We start from the raw sequence: 23,971 nt of genomic DNA, 5'->3' as shown, positions 1-23,971 counted from the left end.
AAATAATTTCAATTTCCTAAATCCCCTCAAAACGAAAGTGTTACAGTAACTTTTTTCTGTATAACTGTCCCAAAATTGATGAATATATTAAAAACATTAATTGCATAAGAAGTCATGTACATGTATTTGTAGTTTTAAAAATATGTCATCCCTAAAATTAAGTCTGTGTGGCCCCAGATCCTATCTGCTAGCAAAGTGCTGTGACCAGACTGTTGCTAATATAAGGGAGGAAGTCAATATGGTTGGAAGTCAGATACCATCTCAGAGGAAAGTGAAGGAATGTGCCTGTTGCTAATAAGAAAGGAAGAGGAAAGTCTTAAGGCCACACCAATTTAATTTGTTGTTTGTTGGATTTTTTCAGAAAAAATTTGGGGAGAGGGCGAAATGAAAAAAAAAAACAGGCCAAGGCACCCCTGTTATGTTACGATGTGAGCCATGAAGTCAACATACCAGGCTGGTTTATAAATTAAAACAAGAGATTTTGAACTTTTAATGAAACAAAATTGCATTGTAAAAACTTTAACAACTAGGAAGAAAAGGACTTTCTTCAACTGTTGGGGCCAAAATATGTCTTTCATCGAACATTTTGCAGTTTATTTAGGACCTAACAATTTTTTTTTTCAAATGATAAAAAAATGGACAGGGCGAATCCGTTAACCAAGGAATTAAATTAGTGTGGCCTTATGAAGTAAAGTACATTGTATTAGGATGTAGGAATGTGTCCTTGGGCAACGTTGCAAGTCTTTGTAACTTTTGCTCCCGGTCGGGGCTCAAAGGTACCAAGGCTGTTAATGTCACTTCTAATCCAGGAGATATGAAAGACCTGGACTTGGAACCAAGACAGTGTAACACTAATCCTGGAAAGGAAGAAAAAGTTTTCTTTAAAAAGCTGTAGCTCATTTGAAAAGAATGCTAATGAAACTGCATGAAAGTCTATAAATTTATATCTTATACCTGTTAGAATTTTTTTTTGCTTCCTCCTGTTGTCATAAGGTTGAACAAACAAATACTACTGTCTTGAAATAGTATTAAAAAATTAAAACTATGAGTAATGTCTACATCAGTCATATGATATACATATGACTTACATACATGACGTACATGTACAAAGTCCAAAATGCAATTGTTAACAGTCGGTAAGTATACGCCAGTGTCAAAGCTATTGTTGGTATGATTGAACATGATGTTAAGCAAACTAAAGAGGAACCTAATTCTGGCCTTGGGTGGCTCACCAGGCAACTTGTGCAGGAAATTACTTCAAGCCATATCCTGTAACTGTTAGGCTACTCTAACTTATTTCTTTGGTTGTCAGATATTGGTTGCAGCTTCTAGATAAAGATATACTTCAAGTTAGGCTTCAGAATCAGAGTGGCAAACTGTACTCCTTTAGCAGACCAACTCCCCTGGCATGTTATCTGTCTATTAGGCCAACTTCTACTCTGTCCAGCCGCCTCTGAAGCCTGGTAGAGGCTAACAAGTAAAATCAACAATATCTCATCTGGACCCAGGTCGCTAACTGGGCATTGGTTTCGCAACTTATAAAAAAGGATGTACGTCAAGCCACATCCTGCCATTAACCGACCAGTAAGGGTGCCATTAACCGACCAGTTAGAGCGCCCGCTGGCCGCTTGATAAGTTGACTAATCCAGACTTCCTGTGGACCAGCATGCCTGGATCACCTCACCAATATTGGATGTGAAACCTTAACCTTTTCCCCGCTGCCTAGTCCCACAAGCTGTACAAATTTGGTGCCAAATGGGTACCTTAGTAGGATAAGGGTTAAGACATAACAAGGGTTGGAAATACCCACCTGCATGTGGTGCAGTTTGCTGATAGAATCTGAAGTTGTATGCCAAGAAAAAGGTTGCAAGCTTGCAATTTTGTACATGTGGGTAGCGGTACAAATTTAAAAGCTCTAGGTTAGTCCAGTTAACATATGTCCTGTTTGCCATTCGAGTGAGGCTCTTTAGTTTACTTAAAAGTTCTATGTGCTTTCATTTTAAAGGAAGCTTTTCTCCTAACAGTCTAACAACAAGGACAGACACTGCATGTACAGGGCTACACATACAGTATACGCAGGTTCAATGTATGACTGAAATTCCCCCGTTTTCTTATTTCTAAGAAGGTTAAATAAAATGCAGCAAAAAAACTGAAACTCTTTTCAGCTGCACTTTGTCAACTAAGGGACAACCACAGTTGACCTTCTAGTCCATAGACAGTGTGACTGACCACTAGACCACACAAAACAAAAGGTTGTAGAAGACAAATTGCAATCCTTACAGGTGATTTATAACATGTCTATCCACAAAAGGCCACAGGAGAACAGAATTGTACAAGGTGGGGGAAGACATATGCTTCTCTTCTTTACGAGTTCCGAAGAGAACCACACTTTCTGTCTTTGCACAGATAAGATAAACAATGAAATTGCCAATGGGTAGTGTGCACCGTCATGAATAAATTTCCTGTTTTCTTTTTGATAAATAGTGTAAGTTTGGTAAATAGTGTAATGCGGCAAAAAAAATGAAAATCTTTTCAGCTGCACTTTGTCAACTAAGGGACTACCCCAGTCGACCTTCTTGTCAATAGACAGGGTGACTGACCACTAGACCACACACAACAAAAGGTTGTAGAAGACAAATTGCAATCCTTACTGGTGATTTATAACACTTCTGTCCACAAAAGGCCACAGGAGAACAGAATTGTACAAGGTGGGGGAAGACATATGCTTCCTGTCCTGTGGACACTTAATAAGGGGGCGATCGCTGGACGTCATCCGGACAAGAAAGGAAAAACCGGTTGGGCTGGCACCTTAAGGAAACAGGTCGTACATCACTTTGTCGGAATATCACAAGGTCATGGAAGTGCGACCTTGAAAATCTGCGTGGACAATGATGCCAGTGTTCGTATGGGGAAGAAGGAATGCCTAGCTTACCTGGGGGGTCCATGGATAGTGTTAGGAATGACTTGAAACTTTTTTCTCCTTAAAAAGAGCAGGCTTTAACAGTGTTCGAAATACCTGTCTGCAGTCTGCAATCTGCAGATAGATTTTCAAGATTGCAGAAGAAAAATTCATACAATCTGCAATTTTGCAGAAGGAAAAATAGACTCCAGATTCAATAGTATTCAATTTAGCAAACTAGAACTCTCTGGCCCCAAGGACAGACAACACTTGAGCTCCTGTTCTGAAACAACAGGAGCTTCTTCACTAATTTGCATCCTTGTCTTGACTTGTCTATCTTCTGTTTCCTTTATGACTTCCAAAAATTTGTCTTCACTAATTTGCATATCAATCAATAGTTTTTGTTTATAAACCTGCAGTTCTCCTTCAGTCTCTTAGTGTCACTGATGAGAAAGGTAATACTAGTAGTCTGACCGTTTTAGATAGCACCAAAATTATATACAACTAGTTGAGTAACTGTTTTTTTGTGTCTTTTATTAGTATGTTTTAGTATGTTTTTGCAGAAAGTATTTCCAAATTGCAGAACAAAATTTTGACTCTTCTGCAATATTGCAGAGCGCTGAAAAAAAGTATTTCGACCACTGTTTAAACATCACGTACTGTAGTTAACTTTATCATTCAAGGTAGTGAAATTTTACTGTCTGAGGAAAATGTACATCTTCAGGTTGGTGGAAGAGGGAGAGAGGGGAGAAAGACAATTAATTTGATAATGGTAAATTAAATGATAAGTTCATGGTACAGAAGTGACCATGAAAATATCAGGAATTACAGTAAGACATATTTAGTTTGTAATGAGAGGTCAACACAAAAATGACCACCATAAAACAACCATCAGTATTTCGCAATTTGTGGTGCCTTCCAAGCCTTCTCTATCTGTATCTCTATCTGTATTGCCGGTATAACCGCCCTTCAGCGTAACACACCAGCTTCTGTATCTGTATAGCCGGTATAACCGCCCTTCGGCGTAACACACCATCTTCTGTATCTGTATAGCCCGTATAACCACCCTTTGGCGTAACACACCAGCCTTAGCTCATGATGATAAAAGCATTGGAATATGTAAGTGATCCCATATTATCCCAGATTTGTAGATCTAGGTCACCTGATTTCAAGATAAAGGTCAAACTAGGAAACTGGGATCAAGGTCACATGATGAAGGAATGTCATTCCTTAGATTAAGGTCGTAAGGTCACATGATGTCACAGATTAAAGTTTTACCATCAAATCTTGCAGCTTTATTGGCTGATGCTATCTCTTAAGGTATGTGTGTCAGTGATGGTTAGATAGACACATGTCACAGAATGATTGGCACTTTTGACAGCCGAAGATTAAAATGCTTTGATGGAGGAGAATAACTTCAGGACAGATGGTCAGGGCGGCCTGCATGCCCTTTTCGGTAGAGCATAATCGGCCGTTTTAATTCTACGTAGAGCGTAGATAGACTGCTCTTATTCAACATAGAGTGTAATTGGCACGTTTTGCGTATAGTGTAATTCGCGTTTTAATTTTACGTAATGCGTTGTAACCACTTGGAATTTATCGTAAAGCGTAATCGCTACTGTAGCGTGATACGTAGCCGGCTCAAAATTTAGCATGGAGTGTTATCGGGACCCCTCCATGCAGGCCCCTGGTCAGTAGTCTAGTGGATGACTCCGTGAGGTTACATTTTTGTCCTGACCCCTTGCACCCCCGTCACATATTTGGACTGTCCCGCTTCTGGGTTTGGGTATCATTATATCATCATCATCATCTATCTATCCCTGGAGTTAGGATAGGAACAATTATTCCCACAGTCAGTGTCTATCCTAAAAAGTAGAAAAGATTTGAAGCCCTTAAATTTTATTGTTAATGGCATAGTTTTGTCTTCATATATCCATGTGTATCCCAAATTTGTCACCATAAACTACTGTAACAGTATCTATGCATTAGCCAGATTTCAACATACAGACCTTGTCATATTCCTTATTATAAAGTCCCAAACATTTCTATGAAAACTTTTATTATATTAACAGTCCTTTAGTGATTTTAAGTCTCGTCTTGTTTGACTTCTATAGAATGCTTTGCATCAATTCATCCTAGTGTTTAGATGGAACCTGTCCTGGGTCTTCCTAGGCTCTAGTGTCATTCACCAAGTTTATTGCTTTGTCCTGTGCAGCTGAAATTACATCCCTCCTATATAATACCCAAGCTCAGTAGAGCTTCAGAGACATGTGCAAGTTCGCTCAGCGTTTGATCGCAATATCGTGACAGGAGAATACGCCGCACGTGATGTTTATATGTTTCTGGGTCGAATGTGATTTACTTCTTATACCAATACCAGAGGGACAGAGCTGGCCATCGCCCAAGACAAACTATTTTCTGAGCCGGGATTGGAACCCGGGACCTTTCGGATATGGCATGTGTCCCATAACTGTCACTCTGCTTGGTTTGGATGTGAGAAATATCACGTAATAGTTTTGTAATTCAGCAGCTGAAAAATTGCCAACTTGTCCTTGCTTCAACTGCGAACTATAGTTGAGCTAATGCCATTCAAAAATGATCCCATTGATTATAGGGTGGACACACAAAAAAGAAAAAGAAAAGTCTCCATAATATTTGGCAAGCTTTATTCTCTCAGACATTTTACAATCTGTAGATTTACAATGTGTTTGCTTCATGTTTTGACAGTGCTGTAACAGTAAACCTATGTCATAACCCTACCGAATGCCTCAGTGTTGCAATATATAGATGCAATAAACATTTTATAGATGAAATAGTATAAAACCTCAACTGCATTCGCTCTCATACAGCTGCTTTGCTGTTGCCTTGACGACTAATTCTGACTGACAGCTAAGAGCCGTCTACTTCTGACAGACTGTCTCATTTTTGGCTAGTTTACAGAACTCGCACATGGTCATAAGTACAGGCTACAGCTCAGTGACAGGCTGAATAAAAGTTCTAAACGGGAACTATGCGGCTCCAGATGTCCTACTGAGGGACAACTTCGGTGTGAAAGATGTCGGTTACTAGTAGCTTGAGGAATGAATTCACTCTACTATATATTTGACACCTTGAATTATAATTATATAGCAATATGTGACAGGCTGAATAAAAGTTCTAAACAGGAACTATGCGGCTCCAGATGTCCTACTGAGGGACAACTTCGGTGTGAAAGATGTCGGTTAGCTTGAGGAATGAATCCACTCTACTGTATAAAGTCCACATTTTTGGCTAGTTTACAGAACTCACACGTGGTCATAAGTACAGGCTACAACGCACAGTGACAGGCTGAATAAAAGTTCTAAACGGGAACTATGCGGCTCCAGATGTCCTACTGAGGGACAACTTCGGTGTGAAAGATGTCGGTTAGCTTGAGGAATGAATCCACTCTACTGTATAAAGCCCACATTTTTGGCTAGTTTACAGAACTCACACATAGTCATAAGTATAGGCTACAACTCACAATGACAGGCTGAATAAAAGTTCTAAACAGGAGCTATTCTGGACGACTGTGGTGTGGTAGATGTCGGTTAGCTTGAGGAATGAATCCACTCTACTGTATAAAGCCCACATTTTTGGCTAGTTTACAGAACTCACACATGGTCATAAGTACAGGCTACAACGCACAGTGACAGGCTGAATAAAAGTTCTACACCAGAGCTATGCCGGATGACTGTGGAGTGGTTAGATGTCGGTTAGCTTGAGGAATGAATCCACTCGACTATATAAAGCCCGCGGTGACCTCCCGAATTGTGTCAGCTTGTCGCTGAGGCCCCGTGCAGCGTTGTGGTAGATTGGCGTGTCACCGGCGAAACATCATTACGGGAAGCCGGCCAAAGTAAATCCGCGTGCGGACGTTTTCAATAATATCACGTTTGTGCGGTTAGCCAAGCGTTGAGGTCGAAAAGGAGGCTAATTTCGTTCATTCTTGTGTGTGCAGTTGCATGGTTAGTGAACCTTACTTCCGGATCAGACGGTCGGGAGTTCGAATCCCAGCTGTAGATATTAGCGTGTCACTTGCACGCTACCGGAAATAGTGGGATATACTCAGCTGTGATCTGTCATTGTACTAGTGGTATAGAGCCGGGAATGAATGACTGAGACTGAGTGAAAGAATGAATGAATGAATGAATGAATGAATGAATGAATGAATGAATGAATGAATGAATGAATGAATGAATGAATGAATGAATGAATGAATGAATGAATGAATGAATGAATGAATATAGTAAAATCATAGAACTACACATTAGCCTTGTTACAACACTTGTGGAAAACAAACATGATGCATTAATATCCATGTTGTTCTATAATCTTATTGCTTAGTATTGACAATGAATTAATCATGTTGATCAGATGATGCAGATACATGCACAAATAATTTTATTTGAATGTGTGAATTTGTGAGTTACATTTGTCATATTTTGTTGCTGATGATAACAATCATGATGAATGTATTGTTGTCAAGGTACATGTATGTCTATCGTTATTCATGAATTTTAATGTTTTAACGTTACAGATGATAACGAGTGTGCGTTGCGTAATGGAGGATGCCAGGACAGCTGTTATAACACCATCGGCAGCTTCTACTGCAGGTGTCGGCCTGGGTACAAGCTGGGAGATGACGGCAAGACGTGCGAAGGTAAGGCTCTCTTCTTATGATTAATATTGTTAGTAGAGCATTCATTGATCAATGACAGTTTTTGAAAGGTATTAAACATGTACCTCCAATTTTTCAATGTCCACCGTATGCTTTGATCACAGAGTGACCTAGTCTCGCAAGAAAACAAGACTAGGTCATTCTTTCTGCATGTACGTAAAAAGAAGAGATTGATAATATTTATCATGATACAATCACAATAGATAATGAAATTTGAGTGTTGTCCATATTGAAATCTGCTATTTTATCACCTAGCATATTGTGTAGAAGAACCCAACACACTTGAAGGGAAAAGAGTAGGGTTGACCCAATGTGATTGGCTAAATATAGCAGCACCAAAAAAACTTTTACCGTCAGTTGAGAAAAGCAAAAGAAGAGATCGTGTATCAATAAAAAATGGAATGGTCCCAATTTCTACCAGTCAAATGACATTGTGATCCAATATACTATTTAGCAGTTTGTTGCCACCTAAAATAAGTTTACTTTAGGATTATCGAAAGGTAAATTCTATACAATTATGTTAGTTTTGTCAAGTTTTAGTTATTTGGCTTCCATAAAAGTCATGAATCCTTAAACGAACTGGTTTGTTTGACCTTTGCCTGCCGAGGGCACGACTTGTGAAAGTCATTCCGCATCTTAAGGACCCCATAATCACTCCTAAGGAAACACTAGACAGACCGCAGCGGGCGTGTGTATACACTATAAAAGATAAGACCGGCCACGGAGGGGTCAAGTGCCCTAAGAAGCTCGTATCACACCCAGAGAGCCATCTGAACTCTCAAAGTTTACAAAACTTCAGCTTCATCAGTGTAAAGGCTGAAAACCAGACTGTGATTGAGATATTCTGTTTGTTATGTACAAGAAATCTGACAACCTGTTTTACTGAGATGCATCTTTATGGAAATTAATGTTTAGGGTCTACATGCATGCTATCAAACCACAAGTTTGACACCAAAGGGTTATTTTAGCAAGTACAAAGTTAAAGGCCCTTTTGTTAGATCTGCCTTAAGTCATTAAGTGTGTGATCGAGGAAGTATCATACCTGTAAATTGACATTAACAGAAGCCATGAATGTACAACCGCTTTTTTCATGCACAGTACAGTACTGTACTTGATTTTCTTTGTACACTTGTTTACTTGCAGTCACTCTTCAAACTCAAAGCTTTGGCCATACTTCCACCCTTCGTGAATTAAGACATTCTGGACAATGGGTTTAGAAAACCACAGTCTATAGCTTTGCTGTAGAACTAAAGGATAGAATTTAGCCATAAGGGTGGCTAGAGTTAGCAGTGTAGGCTGCTTTGGTAGGTCACCTGTGTTTTCATAGGCAAAAACAAGTCCTACTTTTTGTACCATCGGGTCAACAGGCTGTCTTTATCAGATATGACCTCACTGCCAGCCAAATATTGCAGGGGGACGAAACTAAATATCGAAAACCTCGCAGCTAAACATGTGTGACTAACAGAATGTACTGAACTGTGACTGTAGTGTGTGAGAGTGTTTTCTTTAGATCGGTATCCTCACATGTAATGAAAGTTGTTGAAAACATGCTGGATGGATGTAATGCATGTTGACAATACCATCACAGCGGCTAGAACTGATTATATACTTATGTCCAACACATCCTGACAAAAAAGGACAACATGCCAGTCTTTGCACAAACTTTGTGAATTCTGCCAAGGTGGCATATTTTACTATCTTATTACATTTTGTATGAGCAGCCTTGGATCTAGACCTGTTTTGAAATTTTGTCTCTTCTTCCTTGTTCAATATCCTGCAAACTACATGTATCTAGTAATTAACTAAACAGCTAACTTACTGTAGTGAAAAGATGATCTCATCCACTGCTTAGCTCATGGTCCCTCAAAAAAAAAGAACAGCAAAAAAAGAATCAGAGCTACCGAAACAGTGAATCTGTACGTACATTTTAAGATATCACCTATCTAAAGAAACAAACAAACATGTAAAGAAATGCACATGAAAACAGAATTTCCTCGCTAAGTCCTCGCAAAAGTAGCAACTTGTAAGGCTCCTATCTATCTCTGTCTGACCAAGTGGGTCCCATTCTAGTGTTGCTCCACAGTAGCCGCCAACATAAACACGGTCCTGTGAGTTTACAAACACAGCCGTGATGGAGGGCCTACCCATTAAGACTTGACCAACACCCCAGAAATGACAACGACCAAACAGATTTGCTCTCGGTAAATAAACAAACACTCTCCCAAACTGGATACAAATTTGAGCTACTTTTGGCAAGTTGTGGTGAGTAGAGGACTGGTGGTGTTGGTTGGTCAGTTGCCCCCTCTAGTGAGATTTTGCAGAATTGCACCTTATGGTACAACTTTTTTTAGTACATTTGCCAACTTGAAAATGCTTTGAGTATAGCACCATTTAGCGAATTTTGAGGGCTTGTGGTGATAAAAGAGAAAACTTAACACTTTATGAAGAAAAACCTTACACAACTGATGTTTTGAAATTAATTTATTTGCTTTCACAAATTTCGCAGTTTCAATCTGATATTATGGAATCATGAAGTTATCAAGGTGGCCTCTTACTTTCATAATACTGAATGTGTTCAAAGCAAGCAAGTTCCATTCTCTGTTACCATTGTGCAGCAGTTATAAAGCAACTGTTTTCTGTATCAACAAATCTGAAGAGCTTTGTATGTCGTCAAACATGTGTCTAAAATGAGCCATTGAATGTCTGTATTTTTACTTGACCCAGCCAATATGAGAAACAGAATAGTAACCATAAAAAAGGTGAAGATAAGAAGAATTTAAAGATCCAAGATTTCTTTGAAAGTTGGAAAAGAGATTTCAAAGGAGATAATTGATTCTTAAAAGAAGAGTTCCAAAAGAAGATAGCTTTTACCTGGACCTTCTTTGAGCCTACTGAAAAACATGATCACTGATGTTTCTTTTGTATATTGGTCTTGTCGTCAGTTGGGTTTAGTGACAACATACCTGGCTTTGTTGGTGTTGACCTGAGGTAAAAGTAAGTTTACGCAGCAGAGGGAAGAATGTGTTTTTGCTGCACGGCTGTGTACGGCCACTTTGTCTCTCACATACCAGGCAGGGAGGTCTGCTTTACACTTCAGATGTAGTCTCAACCAGGCCTGTCTCCAGCTTTACATTTTTGTCTGTCCAACTCATCCTTTTGAAGGGTGCTCAAAAATTTTGGAATTTTTACACTAATTCACATATTTTACATCTGTCATTTGAAGCTTATGGAAAATTTAAGTTTTTCTTTGTAGGTTTGTAGGTGTTGACACAACAAAGGACAAGAACTTGATTGTATGATTAAAAGGTCCTCCTAGCACCTTCTATAGGTACTGCAGAAAACTTCCAATTTTGGTATCTCAGGTTCTGAAGATGATATATTTTAGTGGCACATAGCTTTCGGGATGAGAAATAAGTGGTATGGTTTTGGGCCCTCTAGCAGCTTTCCCTGGAACTGCAGGCCTGTAACTAACAGATTCTTGTGTTTTCCTCTGCAGATGTAGACGAGTGTAAGATCCACAACGGCGGCTGCCAGCACCAGTGTGTGAACAGAGAAGGAGGGTTCTACTGCGAGTGTCCGGAGGGCCAGCGGCTACACTCAGACGGCAGGAGCTGCATAGGTACCTGTACGTCATGCATTTTCTACTTAACCTTCTCCAGTACAGATATGGTATCGTATGGCTACTTTACTAGTATATAGGGAGAAGGTTAACAATCACTGATCGCAGTTTATTAATTAAAATTATATTGGTAAATCTATAGCAAACACACTCAGATGGCAGGAGCTGCATAGGTACCTGTACGTCACACATTCTCTACTTAACCTTCTCCCTGGTTAACCATGTAACCAATACAGATTTGGTACTGTATGGCTTCTTTAGCAGGGAGAAGGTTAACACTTGTTATAAACATTAGAAAGGAAAAATGACTACAGGACTACAGTTACCAATAGTACAGACTTCACAGTATGATTGTATATTTTTGGAAACACCTTGGAGAGGAGCATTTTTGTTGTTGGTAGGAGGACAAGAGTGTTACGTGTTATTTTGGGGGCCAAGGCATCCAACAATACCTCTGTCTCTGGACATTTCACACATTGATCACTGCAAAGGCCATTGTGCTCATTTTCTCTATTTCTGAACACATTACATATTACATTGTACAGTTGCATTACATACATGTAATGGCCATATTTGTCATATACATGCTTGGTAATTAATTTTTCAGTTTTTTATTTGCTATGTTTCATCTGTCTATATTATGATTTTTTTGCACATTTCAATCTTCATGACCAAAAATATGCTTTTTTTCCATACAAGCACATTTCTATCTTTCATATGTCTGTTTTCATTTCATTATGATTTGCCATAACCCTATTTGTTTCCCACCTCTCACTCTCTCCTCTACTTGGGGTCTTGGAATTTGCCCCCCTCCCCCCTTCCCTTAACAGCTCAAGTCAGACTCGCCGTGGAAGTGTTACCGCTGAGGGAAGAAAATGCAACATCTGAGCCAGGTACAAAGTCCTTAAAGAAACTAGGCCAGGAAGACAATTATTAATGTCTTAGATACTAGTGGCTAACATCACTAACTGACACGTACTGTTACACATACATGTACAAGTGCAAATTTCTAAAAAAAATCAACCTTAAGTCACATTTTTGGGAAGAAAATGCAAGACAAAGGTCTTAGATGCTAGTGTCTAATATTGTGTACTGTCAATACTGTCCAAGATGACTACTGGGGGGACTGTTAAAATTTGGTCTATACGGACAGGTGGTCACTGAAGACAGGTCAATGGGAAAAGTTACCAAAAAAGTGTTCACAATTGCAAAGTGGTCCTTACAAATGTATGTACGGGTGGTCACTTGTACAGTTTTGACAGTATAACAGTTACTAACCTTCATGACTGTTGCACAATAAGATTTCAGAACTATGAGTCAGAGTTCTTCTTCTTCTTCTTTGAAGAAGATTCCATAAAACCAAATTAAAGTTTATTTCACAGTGATTGTCACAGATACAATGTAGAACAAGTCACATACATACAAGCATACAGCTGCTCCATTGGGGGCCTGCTCTTAAAATAGCAGACGTGAAAGGAATACTTGACATGTTAGTCTGGTACCCTGGGTGCTTAATTATCTGGTAATTACACAGGTAATTGATTAAACTGGCAGACAAGCAAGCTTTTGTAAAATTAAGGTATCAGTCTCAAAGTATCCTTTCAATGTATACAATATCTATTGTTTATTTCGCAACAGAAGATTTGTATGAACAGTTTTGAAAAGATGGTAGGGTTTGCTGCTGTTCTGGAAAGATGAACAGAATTTGGGATTTCGCATCTTTTGTCTATAACAGCTGTTGTATGACAGTTGCATGACATATCTTCATTGTGTGTGTGTTTAAGCCTAAGAGCACAATCAAGGAGTGTTATTCGCTATACTGGAACAAGTAATTGATTGTACTGGCTCTTCAGAAGCCTTCTAGTGAGCATAGTCTCCATTGTTTGTGTCCCAATAGCACTTTTCTGCATAGCCGCACACTTTGACTAGAGAACTCTGGTGGTCTCCTCAGTTTAAGAGTTATGTCCTGACACATGTCACCAGCGTAGCACACCAGTACTAGTGTGCATAGCCCAGTGGTTAGTAGCCCTGCCTCTGGACCAAGTGGTCGTGAGTTCGAATCCTGAATCAATGCATGCATGCTACTGGAAATGGAAACAGTCCTTAGGATGGACGTTCATGATATGCTGTGGTTCATTGTACTTTTCTGTTGCCTTCCCCTACAAAAAGAGGCTTTTTTGTACTGGGATATCTATTTTTTCACCAGCCAGTTTCTAGTGGCAAATGGACATTGATACTGCCTTCAGCAGCCAATTTGATCCCTGTTGCAGCCACCAAAAGATCTGGTCAGAGATTAGGTACTGTCCATTAAGTCCAGTTGTGTGGCCAACAGAGGAGAGGACATTTTAGGAGGGATTGTTCAGGGTTGGGTAGGCGCAGACAAGCATCGCCGCGGAGTGTGGTGTGAGCAGAGTGGAATGCCAGGTTTATGTTAGCTCTGTGGGATGAGGGGTCTTGAGCACAGTACAAAAATTCTGTACCAAAGATTGGTCTGTATAATAATCATTCTACATGTAGATCCTTTGGAAATCGAAGGTTGTTCAAAGTACAAATAAACACTTTTGTAGGAATAGTCTCATTTTCATCTGTCGGTTGAGATTTGATATATAATAATATAGAAAGAAGGTAAGGAGGTTTAAATGTCAACAAAAAATAAGTTTTAGAATAATGCAAGAAAAGTTATTCTAAAAATAGATGCATCCATCAACATGCGTCAAACAACTCCTTTAATTTGGCGCTTGAAATGAGTGAAAGTCAAACACGCAAATATTAGCATTCTGTCTTCGTGAATGTCCTGTTCATAAATTGTTATGCAAAGAAGCAAGGAAGGGAATTGACATTGCCGTAAGGCTTAGGGAAAAAATGTTGTGTTTCCTGTTTCATGCAGTCCTGAAAAAATTAGGGTCAGTAGTAGTGATATCTATATAATGTAGGGGTCCAACTTATACAATACAGCCTAACAAAGTAGAAACTTGCATGCGAACACTTATATTTTCAATGTCAAATTGAATGTTAAAAAACCAATTATTGTACAACATTTTATCACTCAGGTGTCAGATCATGGAGCTAGAAAAGGTTGATCAGCTTGAAATATGTCCCTTGTCCCCCCCCCCCCAAAAAAAGTCTAGGGTCAGCAGGTTTTTCTAGGTCGGTCAGGAAACACAACATTTTTTTTCCAAGGCCTAACCAGATTTGGAAGAAAAGCAGCCAAATCAGTTGCCTTCCTGTTTCGTGTGAAGTACTGATTGCTCCGTGACCTTATCGCGAAAAACACTCCGCAGGTGTCCCTTAAACGGGAAATTAATCTGACTGGGCCTTCGACAGGCCAAGGCATCCTCTTGACTTACCTGAACCCTTTAAGACGTGCCAGAAAATTAAGACGTTGAAGCTCTGCCAAGGTGTTGAAAGTCTGCCAAAAGGATAGGAAAAAACATGACTTTCTGATGCGTAAACATGACCCTGTGTATGATAGGTCCTAAACTGCGTCACGGATGCCGGTATAATACATCCATTTACCTTGGCATGGGCAAAATGCCATGACTAGGAAGCTAATTGCCTGCATGCCTGAGAATCTATCAAGTTTGAATTTTGACATATTAGAAACTGTCAAAACCTCTATTACTGCATGAGAAGCTGGTGTGTTATGCCGAAGGACAGTTATATCGGCTATACAGATACAGGTACAGAAGCCAGGTTTTTGGTACTGTAAGTCTTAAAACTTTAGCAGTTGTATTATCTTTTAGTTGTCCTCTTCACCGCAAATTCATCGCACTGCAAATATGTCTTCCTTGTATGTCTACCGAACAAGAACTACAGAATTGTTTTAACCGTAACATGGTGAAAACTGCCTTTTCCCTCCTGAACCCCAGTTGAGGATGATGAAACAGCAATTATCCCTTCTACAGTAAAATAAAACCAATGCAAAAGTAAAGGAATTTACAGTACAACTTAGAACAATCACTGTCACTGAATGTTGGCTTCATAATGCAGAGTTAATCTGGTGTTTTGGTCTGGTGCCACAGTGTTTAGCCGCAAATTTGGACAATTTCCATTTCGCTCAATCATGACATTTAACTCTGGAGCCGTTACCGTAAATTTAGGTCAGTCCTGGTTTTGGCAAACCTCAAAAAAGAAGTTCCAAGAAAGGAACAACTGCAAACAACCCACAGTGACTCCTACAAGAAAGAGCACACTAAGCACTTTGGCCAGGCCATGCCAAGTCAATGCCTCAGTCCTCAGACAAGTTTTTGTGTTACTCACCCACAGATGATTACAAAATTTAATGATGATATTTGAAACTCTTTCGTCAAGTGCAATGTTAATGTCAGAGTCAATACTTTTTAAATGCTAAAGATCTAAGTTAAACATTTCTTTCAATGCTCTTCATTGTTGCTTCTCTAGCCCAGCATTAGTTTACAAAGAAACTGCCAAGAACCACAAAAACAGCTTAGCACAGCCTTAGCTTTAGCCGCGTGGTATTTGCAAGAATCTCCTGCCCTTAACATGACAAAGGGGACAGTGTCTATTTCAGGCTCGTTCACTGTATATTTACAGCCACTGGATTCTGTGTTGCACAGTTGTGTGTAGGCCAGGCTTACGGGGCAAACTCAGCTGTTAGCCACCCGAGCCAAGTTCAGTACCAAACCCACCCTTCTGCCAATTGGTTGGAGTTGGCTGGTCTTCCCTGCGCTCGCTGACACGTGGCGAACTCTGCTGTTGTCACTACTGGGACAACGTGAACTCAGGAGTCTCAGCCTGCTGAGGGCACGATTCGGCACCCGCCAATACATCTGGGCTTGCTATTGTCTCCTTCTTAAAACAGCTGGGAGTGATAGTTGCGGGTTTAAGTCGTTTTTTTCGTGGTTTGAACGATGGCGATGTGGAGAGCGGTTGCTCTTCTGGTGCTCCTGGTGTCCTGCGGAAGTGTGGACGGGCGCGGGTACCGTAGAGGCTGCGGGCGATGTCGGGGTTGTGTGCCGTGTACCAACTGGAGGGGTAGGAATCTTTTTCTTCACAGTCAAGTTGTTGTATATACATTCATCTTAAAGTAAATTAAATAGACTGTCTATAGTATCCACTGTTAGCAAGTTTAATTCATTGCTTTAGAACTTGGTCTGGCAGTCTTACCTTCTATGGGTTTTGAAATCATTTCTTTCACCAACTGGACTCATTTTGTTCACAGTCCACATAGAATTGGTTCATTGCCAACTTTCTGTATTGTCATGTATTGTATATACTTCAATCTGTCTTTAAGTAAATTAAATTGATTGTCTAAAGTATCCATTGTTAGCAAGTTTAGTTCATCACTTCAGAAGTGCTGTACCTTCCTAGAGAGTTTTTGAATCATTTCGTTCTTTCACCAACTGGAGGGGTAGGACTCTTTTCTTCTCAGTCCACATAGAATTGGTTCACTGCCAACTTTCTGTATACACATAAAGTAAATTAAATGGATAGTTTTTTATCATTAGCAAGTTTTGTTCATCGCTTTAGAAGAGGTTGTGGACAAGCTATAGCGATGTTGTGGTTGCGTAGGACTTTTTTTTCACAGTTCACATAGAATTGGTTCTCTGCCAACAGTAAAAATTATGTAACTTTCCTCTTGGTCTTAAAGTAAATTAAATGGGTTCGTTTGATTGCGTGTTTAGTACATCGCTTTAGTACATTTTAGTTGTTGACAAGCTAGGATCGGTGGTTGTTGTACCTTCTATGGTTTTGTTGCAGATTGTTCTGAAGTGATTTCTTTTCAGCCACTCTTCTTTTCTTCACAGTCCACATAAAATTGGTTCATTGCCAAGTTTCTGTATTGTATGTGTCTATAGTATCCATTGTTAGCAAGTTTAGTTCATTTCTTCAAAAGTGGTTGTTGACCAGCTAGGGTCAGTGGCTGTGTACCTTCCATGGGTTTTTGAATCGTTTCTTTCACCAAGTTTTGTTGCAGGTTATAGTCAGAAGTGATCTCTTTTCAGACACTCGTCTAAACTTACCGGTCTTTAAACTTAAAACCAGTAGTTTTATGAGGGTAAAATTATAGCCTCTTGTGTCAGAGTCAGTAGTGAAGCACATTTTGCAGTGCTTTACCTTCAAACAATGGCAACAAATTTATTCTGATCCATGAAAGGGATAGGACTGAAATTTTTCCCTACTTCTTCCGTTGCATTTTGCCTCATAAACCTTGTCCTTGTAACTTTTCTTTATTGAGAGCTCAGCTTCCTGAGGGTAGCAAGCGTCAATTCTGCACCACTTAAACCTCCCACACAAATGCGCCATTTCAGTCTTTGTTATGACTCAATTTCTTGGCCTCCACCAGGCCTTCTTAAGGGGTTATGGATGCTAAAATTCAACAAAATTAAGCAGATCTATAGTGAGTTGGCAGTGAGGGTAATATTGGCTTAAAGGATTTAAAGTCAAACTCCCTCAGCAAAAAATTCTCCCTAGTTGCCTAGTTTTTTCGATTTTTCAGCCACTGTATTTAGTCGGGTGCAAACTATAATTTCTTGTAGAGAAAATTGCCTGGTTTAAACAATCTGACTGTTGTTAGTGTCACTTGAACCTGTAAGTTATAAAATTTTCGTAGTACAAATTTAAAGTGTTACAGTGATGTTGCACCTTAAATAGTCACATCGGGTTCTAGTTTGTCTTGGTGGAGGCTGTTCTTACTTGAAAAGTCGACCTCAGACGAGTCTGTTGTTGTTCTGCTAGACTAGGCAGGAATTCGCAAATGGACTTTCAAACGGCCTTTGTCTTTTTGCAACCTCTGTGTTTGTAGACTTGCCCCCAGTGTTTTCTTTGCTCTCGAACTTGTAGTTTTAAATAAACATCTGACAGACCAAGATTTTGAAGGTTTATTGAAGGAGGCAGACTTCAATAGTTTTCACAGAAATTTAAAGACTTTTGCCTGGCAGTACGTCTTCTAAAAATCTTTGATCTTGATCATTTTTTAACACAAGACAAACCAAGCCTTTGTGTCTTGAAGTTTTAGAGATTTAATTGCATACTCTAAAGAAAGGCTGATTGCAGATGGCAATATGACATCAGCCCTACTCATTTCAGGGTGGATTCAAGCTTGTCATTGAAGGATTTCAAGTTTTTGTAATCATCATTGAGAGAACAAGTCTTCAGTTCTGAACTTGGGTTTGAATGTTCTGATAAATTACCCATAACTCCACCACATTACAATTAAGAAAATTTCAATGATTTTTCAATCCTGCATATTGAAGATAAAGTTACATGTACAACTAGTTTTACCTTTCTTAAGTCAAGGTCATTTCGAAGTAGGTCTCATTATCAGCCCATGACATTTGGAAGGTTAACTGTTAAGTAGTAGTTCAGACGACACCTGGCTCTAATTGTGTCTGTCTGGCCCTTTGTTCAGTCAGGAGCCCCCCTGGTTCACTGGGTGTCAGGCTCCTGAACTGTCAGCTCGCCTGTTAAGGCTTCCTTAAGCACATGGAGGCTTAGACTAGGTCTTACAAATTGGACTTTATGGATAACACTCAGAAGAACCAGACTTTTACGAGTTCAGGCCCTTGGCTGAGGGTTTAACAATGGCATATACTTGTCTCACTTATGAGAAAGAGTACTATTAAATTTTGACATAGCTTAAGCCTAGTGCAGTAGTGCTTGCACAACTGTGTGGCACAAGGGCTATAGGCTAAATCAGAGATGGGCACTGCCCTATACACTGGAGCTTTAAAGCGTGGGTAGATCTTGGTCTGATAAAGATTTATGTCTTGGCCTCCGAATCTCTGTAGTATCATCTGAAATTGCCAAATTCTGAATTTTTTCTTCCGCTTCTTGTGTTTTATACTCTAAATCATAAACTTGGCAATGAAAGACTAGCAACTGTAGAACATTAGTTACACTTCACAACATCTTGATGCCAGGTTGGAGATCACTATCTTCCCAAAGTAGTAAAACATGCCTGAATGTCTGCAGAAGAAATAGGTCAAAGTCAATGTGCCTGTCTCTGTCGTCTATCATAATCATAAAACAGTGATTAGTGGGGCCTGATTATGACCTCCCCTCCCCTCTCCTGTGCTTCACGGCTTTACTGGGCAGAGTCAAGTGGAGGGAGTCACGCAAGCCTCACACAAAACTTTACTCTGTGCCCAGTACAGAATGTGTCCAGATAAGGCTACAGATTCTTAGCCAATCAGAGTGCGCTACGCGCCATGACGTCATTTTCCCGCGGACGGCCTGCCTCCACTGTGTGTGCCAATTTTCTAATTCCTGTTCCTAGAACTACGAGTTTGATTGAAATCACTTGATTCTCGGATGAAACAACAGTCATAGCTGAAAGAAAGTTTGACAGATGTCGAGATGTTGGCTTTTTTAATCACATTTCATGGTAAAGCTTCACTTCCTAAGTCTCCGAATGCATATTTTCCTTGTTCCCATTTTCCTTTGAATGGGTCTCTCCCAAAGCTTTGCAAAGATTCTCACTGACACCTTGGAAGTTACAAATGGTAGAAAACAGAGAAAGAAGCATTTCCTGGCTCTACTGGGCAGAGTCAAGTGGAGGGAGTCACGCAAGTCTTCCACAAAACTTTGGTCTGTGCCAATTTCCTTCCTGTACTTAGGATTCTGGAGTTAGTTGCTTCCTGGTGACATTCTAAAGAATGGTAGTTTACTAGTCAGATGTTTTGGCATGTCAGTTCTCGGTACTGATTTTATCGCGGTTTGCCTATTATTGTACTTATCTAAATACCAAGGAAAAAGATATACCAATGGATAAAAAGAATATATTTAGCTTCCCAAAAAGCCCACACAGCAAGGTCAAGTTCACATGAAATTACCTCCTTGATTTTCAAATGAAGTTATAATCCAGACTTCACGAATGTTTCTTTGAAGCTAGTGATGAGCTTCTATCTCTCTCTGTATGCATTTTCTGAAGTGTTTATTCCTCTTTCTGTTTAAACCGATCTCTTGGGCAGCTCAGCACTCAAAGGTTCTCAGACCAACTCAGATTCCTTGGAAACAACAAAACAGTACAAAACATAGACACCAGCTTTCCCATACCTGTCCCACCCATAACTACATCACCACAAATAAGAAAACATCTCCTAGAGACCATTGACATTAGAGGAGGGCCTTCATGGGGGGGTAGTGATTACGAATTACGCAAAATTTTTGCTGCCGATTGCGAGTTTTTACATTAAATTCTCAGAGCTGATTATGACTCAATGCTTTGCCGCTAATGTACTGATTATGAATTACATTAATTTTTCGGGAGGCTGCCTACGGATTACGAAGACTAAAAAGGCCTGATTACGCCTTACGAAAAAGGGCATGCAGGCCCTCTTATATAGCTTTCCCTGAACCCAATCAAATTCGGATCAGGCCGGAGTTTGCAGAACCTGCATGGGAACACACAAACAGACAAAACTTCCTGCAGACAAGCTCCCGCTCTGACCCCAATAAATTTCGGATTAGCTGGGAGGCACCACCTGTTCAGCATCATCCTGGTTTTCACCAGTATTTAGCGGCGAGTTGTTGATCCTATGGGATTGTGTATCTGGGAGTATTGACAGCACCTTGGGGAGGATTCTAACCCCCAGGATGACAGATGGACTACAGGGTCAACGGCACAAGGGAAGCTTTGTCTGTTACGGCCATTGCTCGAAATGCTTCTTTTTGTTACCTCAGAAATAGCAGGGCTTTTATGCTAAGCCTGGCAATTTTGGTGAAATTGCCTTCGAAAGCACAAAATTACACTAAAATTGGAGGACGTGAACTTAGGAGATATTGGAGTGACTATGAAAATTGAAGGAGCTTTGTTTAACAAAACATCTCTTTACCCAGTTTAGCAGTGATTTGTATACAATGCAGATGCCTTAATCATTTGAAAGTGGGAGAGTTGACATGCATGAATACACTGTGTCTCATGTACATATAGGTTATGATAAACCAATGCTAGGCATGCCACTGAGACACAACCAATTTCCGATTTCTTGTGTTGTTGCCCACTGCTGCTAATAGATGTTTACTACTTGTATTAAAACTTGAAGGGAAAAAGCATTCCAAGGCGAAGCTAATTATTTGGCACAGACAATTGTGTCCCCTACTTTGCCAAGTATTTGATAAATGTGGGAAGTAAATGTTGTTGCTAAATGTTGTTGTCCACAGTTGCCAATGATAGATCTTTATCTAGACATGCATTCCACTCGTATTAAAACTTGAAGAGGCATTCAAAGCTACAATATGTGGTGTTCCCTATACTCCCCAAGTATTTGATAAACGTGGGAATTAAATGTTGCTGTTCAATGTTGTTGTCCACTTATATTAAAAGTTGAAGTGAAGAGGCATTCCAAGCTAAATATTTGGCACGAGCATTGATGTCCCCTAATTTGCCAAGTATTTGAGAAACATGGGAAGTAAAAAGTGTTTTTGCGCAATGTTGTTGTCCTCAGTTGCCCATAGATTTCAATCTACACAGTCATGCATAATCCATTTAGGGAAAAGGCATTTCAAGCTACAAATTAGTTAGCCTCTACCAGGCTTCAGGAGGTGGCTAGAAAGAGTAGAAATTGGCCAAATGGAGAGATAACATGCCAGGGGAGTTTTTCTGCTGGAGAGAACAGTTTGCTGCTCCCGCTTCAGGTGTGGCAAAATGTTCTTTCCCAGCAGAAAAACTCTTCTGGCATGTTATCTCTCTAAGTGGCCGATTTCTAATCTTTCCAGCCACCTCCTGAAGTCTGGTAGAGGCTACAAATTAGTCACAAACAATATGGTGCTCCCTACGTATTTGACAGACGTGTGAAGTAAAATGTTGTTGTTTGATGTTGTTTTCCCCCACAGCTGCCAACAGGTGTTCGTTCAGTAACGGAGGCTGCCAGCAGCTCTGCGTGCCGAACGGGTACGGGCGCCACTACTGCAGCTGTCAGAATGGGTACACTCTGCAGCGCGACGGGTCCACGTGTGAACGTAAGGGCTGTTTGTTAGTTTGTTTGTTGAAACCAAGGAGGTTAAAAAATTGGACCTCACCCATACATCAAGACCCATCACCTACACATGTCAGGCAATCATCCCCACATTTACACCAAACACCCTCAACACAGGTAAACCATCAGTTATCCTGTCTACAATCCTACAATTTCCATCCGAAAGCCCGGACACCTCAACCTTCTGGCCTAGAAAAAAAAGTTGTGTTTCCTGTTTCCTGACTGATCCTAGAAAAAAACTGCCAACCCAAGGAGGTTTTTTTAACTTCCTTGTTGAAACTCATCATGTAATTTGCATAGCACTATGGCAGAATGTCTCGTTGAAGGTCGTATTCGTGTATTTAAGAATGACATGCTGCCTGTAGTTTTTAGATGTTGTGTCGAAGATATTTATCTTCAACGAGCAATATTCTGGTGCAACGTTGACCAAACATCAAACGAAAACTGAAAAAAATCTAATTTTGTGCCTAGAAGACTGACGTATGCATGACTCTCTCTCCCTCTCTGTCTCTTTCTCTCTCTCTCTCTCTCTTTCTCTCTAATGATCCTAATGGGATTGTTTGAACAACAAATATACATATCCTGGATAACTGAGTTACACTTACAGTTTCACACTCGTATTTTCACATCAACATCAGCTGACAAAAATGTGACAATTACAGATATCAGCAAAACCTCACATCCCTTTGCCCGTGGCAAACCTTTTCTTGGAACTCAGGCTTTCGCTTGCTCGCAACTTTCCCAACCTTGGACGGTCACAAAACTTGTCACTTCCCAACGTGGACAAGATTAAACTTCGATAAACCTGGGTGGGCACTTGCAGCAAAGCCAAGTGGAACCAGTCTTTTATATGCCAACAGCTAGAAGTCATTTGTTCTTTGGCCTTACACCAATACGACAAGCCAAGTCAGTGCCATTTTTATAAGACAAAAACCTTTCCCGGTATAGGAATTTTCCGGGTGAAAAATTGCACTGTTAGATTCTGGCGAAAATTTCTGTTTTCTATAAGCGAACAGCTAGACTTAGTTATTTGTGCTTTGGCTTCACACCAATAAGACAAGCCAAGTCAATTCCATTTCGATAAGACAAAAACCTTTCAGAGTTCAGGAATTTTCCACATGAAAAATTTCCCTGACACTGTTAAATTCTGGCAAAGAAAGTTCTGTTTTTCATTTGTACTTTGGCTTTACACCAATAAGACAAGCCAAGTCAGTGCCATTTTTATAAGACAAAAACCTTTCCCAGTGTAGGAATTTTCCGGATGAAAAATTTTGCTGTAAGATTCTGGCAAAGAAATTTCTGTTTTCTATAAGCCAACAGCTAGAACTCATTTGTGCTTTGGCTTTACACCAAAAAGACAAGCCAAGTCAATGCCATTTTTATGAGACAAAAACCTTTCCCAGTTTAGGAATTTCCCGGGTGAAAAATTGCGCTGCTTGATTTTGGCAAAGAAGATTTCCTGGCTACTAGCAGCACTGCTATGTCTGTCAGTAAGCCAAGATCTGACCAGTAGATAGCAGAAGTGCAGTGCTTACACTTGTCACTTGGCAGGAAGTCTGCTTTGTAGTTTCCTTCATTTATGGGTCTAGACTACATATTTGGTCGATGTAGTAGTAACACTGGTGTGCCTGATGAAGTCACCAGCCATTTTTGGTTATACTTGTCATTGGTTGTTTACTGAAGTTTTCCAGGTGGGAAGTCTGCTGTCACAATGACAGTCTTGCAAGGCTATCACAAAGTTTGTAAAATTTACTTTGGCTTGTAATGAAAAATCATCTTTTAAAACNCTTTTTTACAGTAAAAAAGGAAGAAGT

General features: G+C 39.9%; 1 protein-coding gene across 1 annotated transcript in view; it reads left to right on the top strand.

Annotated features, from left to right (window-relative positions):
* LOC109487470 (multiple epidermal growth factor-like domains protein 6) overlaps nucleotides 1-23,971 on the top strand; it is a 120,256-nt gene that overhangs the window by 68,224 nt on the left and 28,061 nt on the right. The window contains exons 5-7 of the mRNA XM_019791459.1: nucleotides 7,458-7,580; nucleotides 11,095-11,217; nucleotides 22,015-22,140. Of these exons, the coding sequence (XP_019647018.1) occupies nucleotides 7,458-7,580; nucleotides 11,095-11,217; nucleotides 22,015-22,140 (372 nt within the window). The remainder of the gene's footprint in view (nucleotides 1-7,457; nucleotides 7,581-11,094; nucleotides 11,218-22,014; nucleotides 22,141-23,971) is intronic.

This window comes from Branchiostoma belcheri, unplaced genomic scaffold (assembly GCF_001625305.1).
Source record: "Branchiostoma belcheri isolate BF01 breed outbred unplaced genomic scaffold, Haploidv18h27 scaffold89, whole genome shotgun sequence".
Classification (NCBI taxonomy): Eukaryota; Metazoa; Chordata; class Leptocardii; order Amphioxiformes; family Branchiostomatidae; genus Branchiostoma; species Branchiostoma belcheri.
Note: the sequence above shows the minus strand (reverse complement) of the source record. Positions and strands in the feature narration are given on the sequence as shown.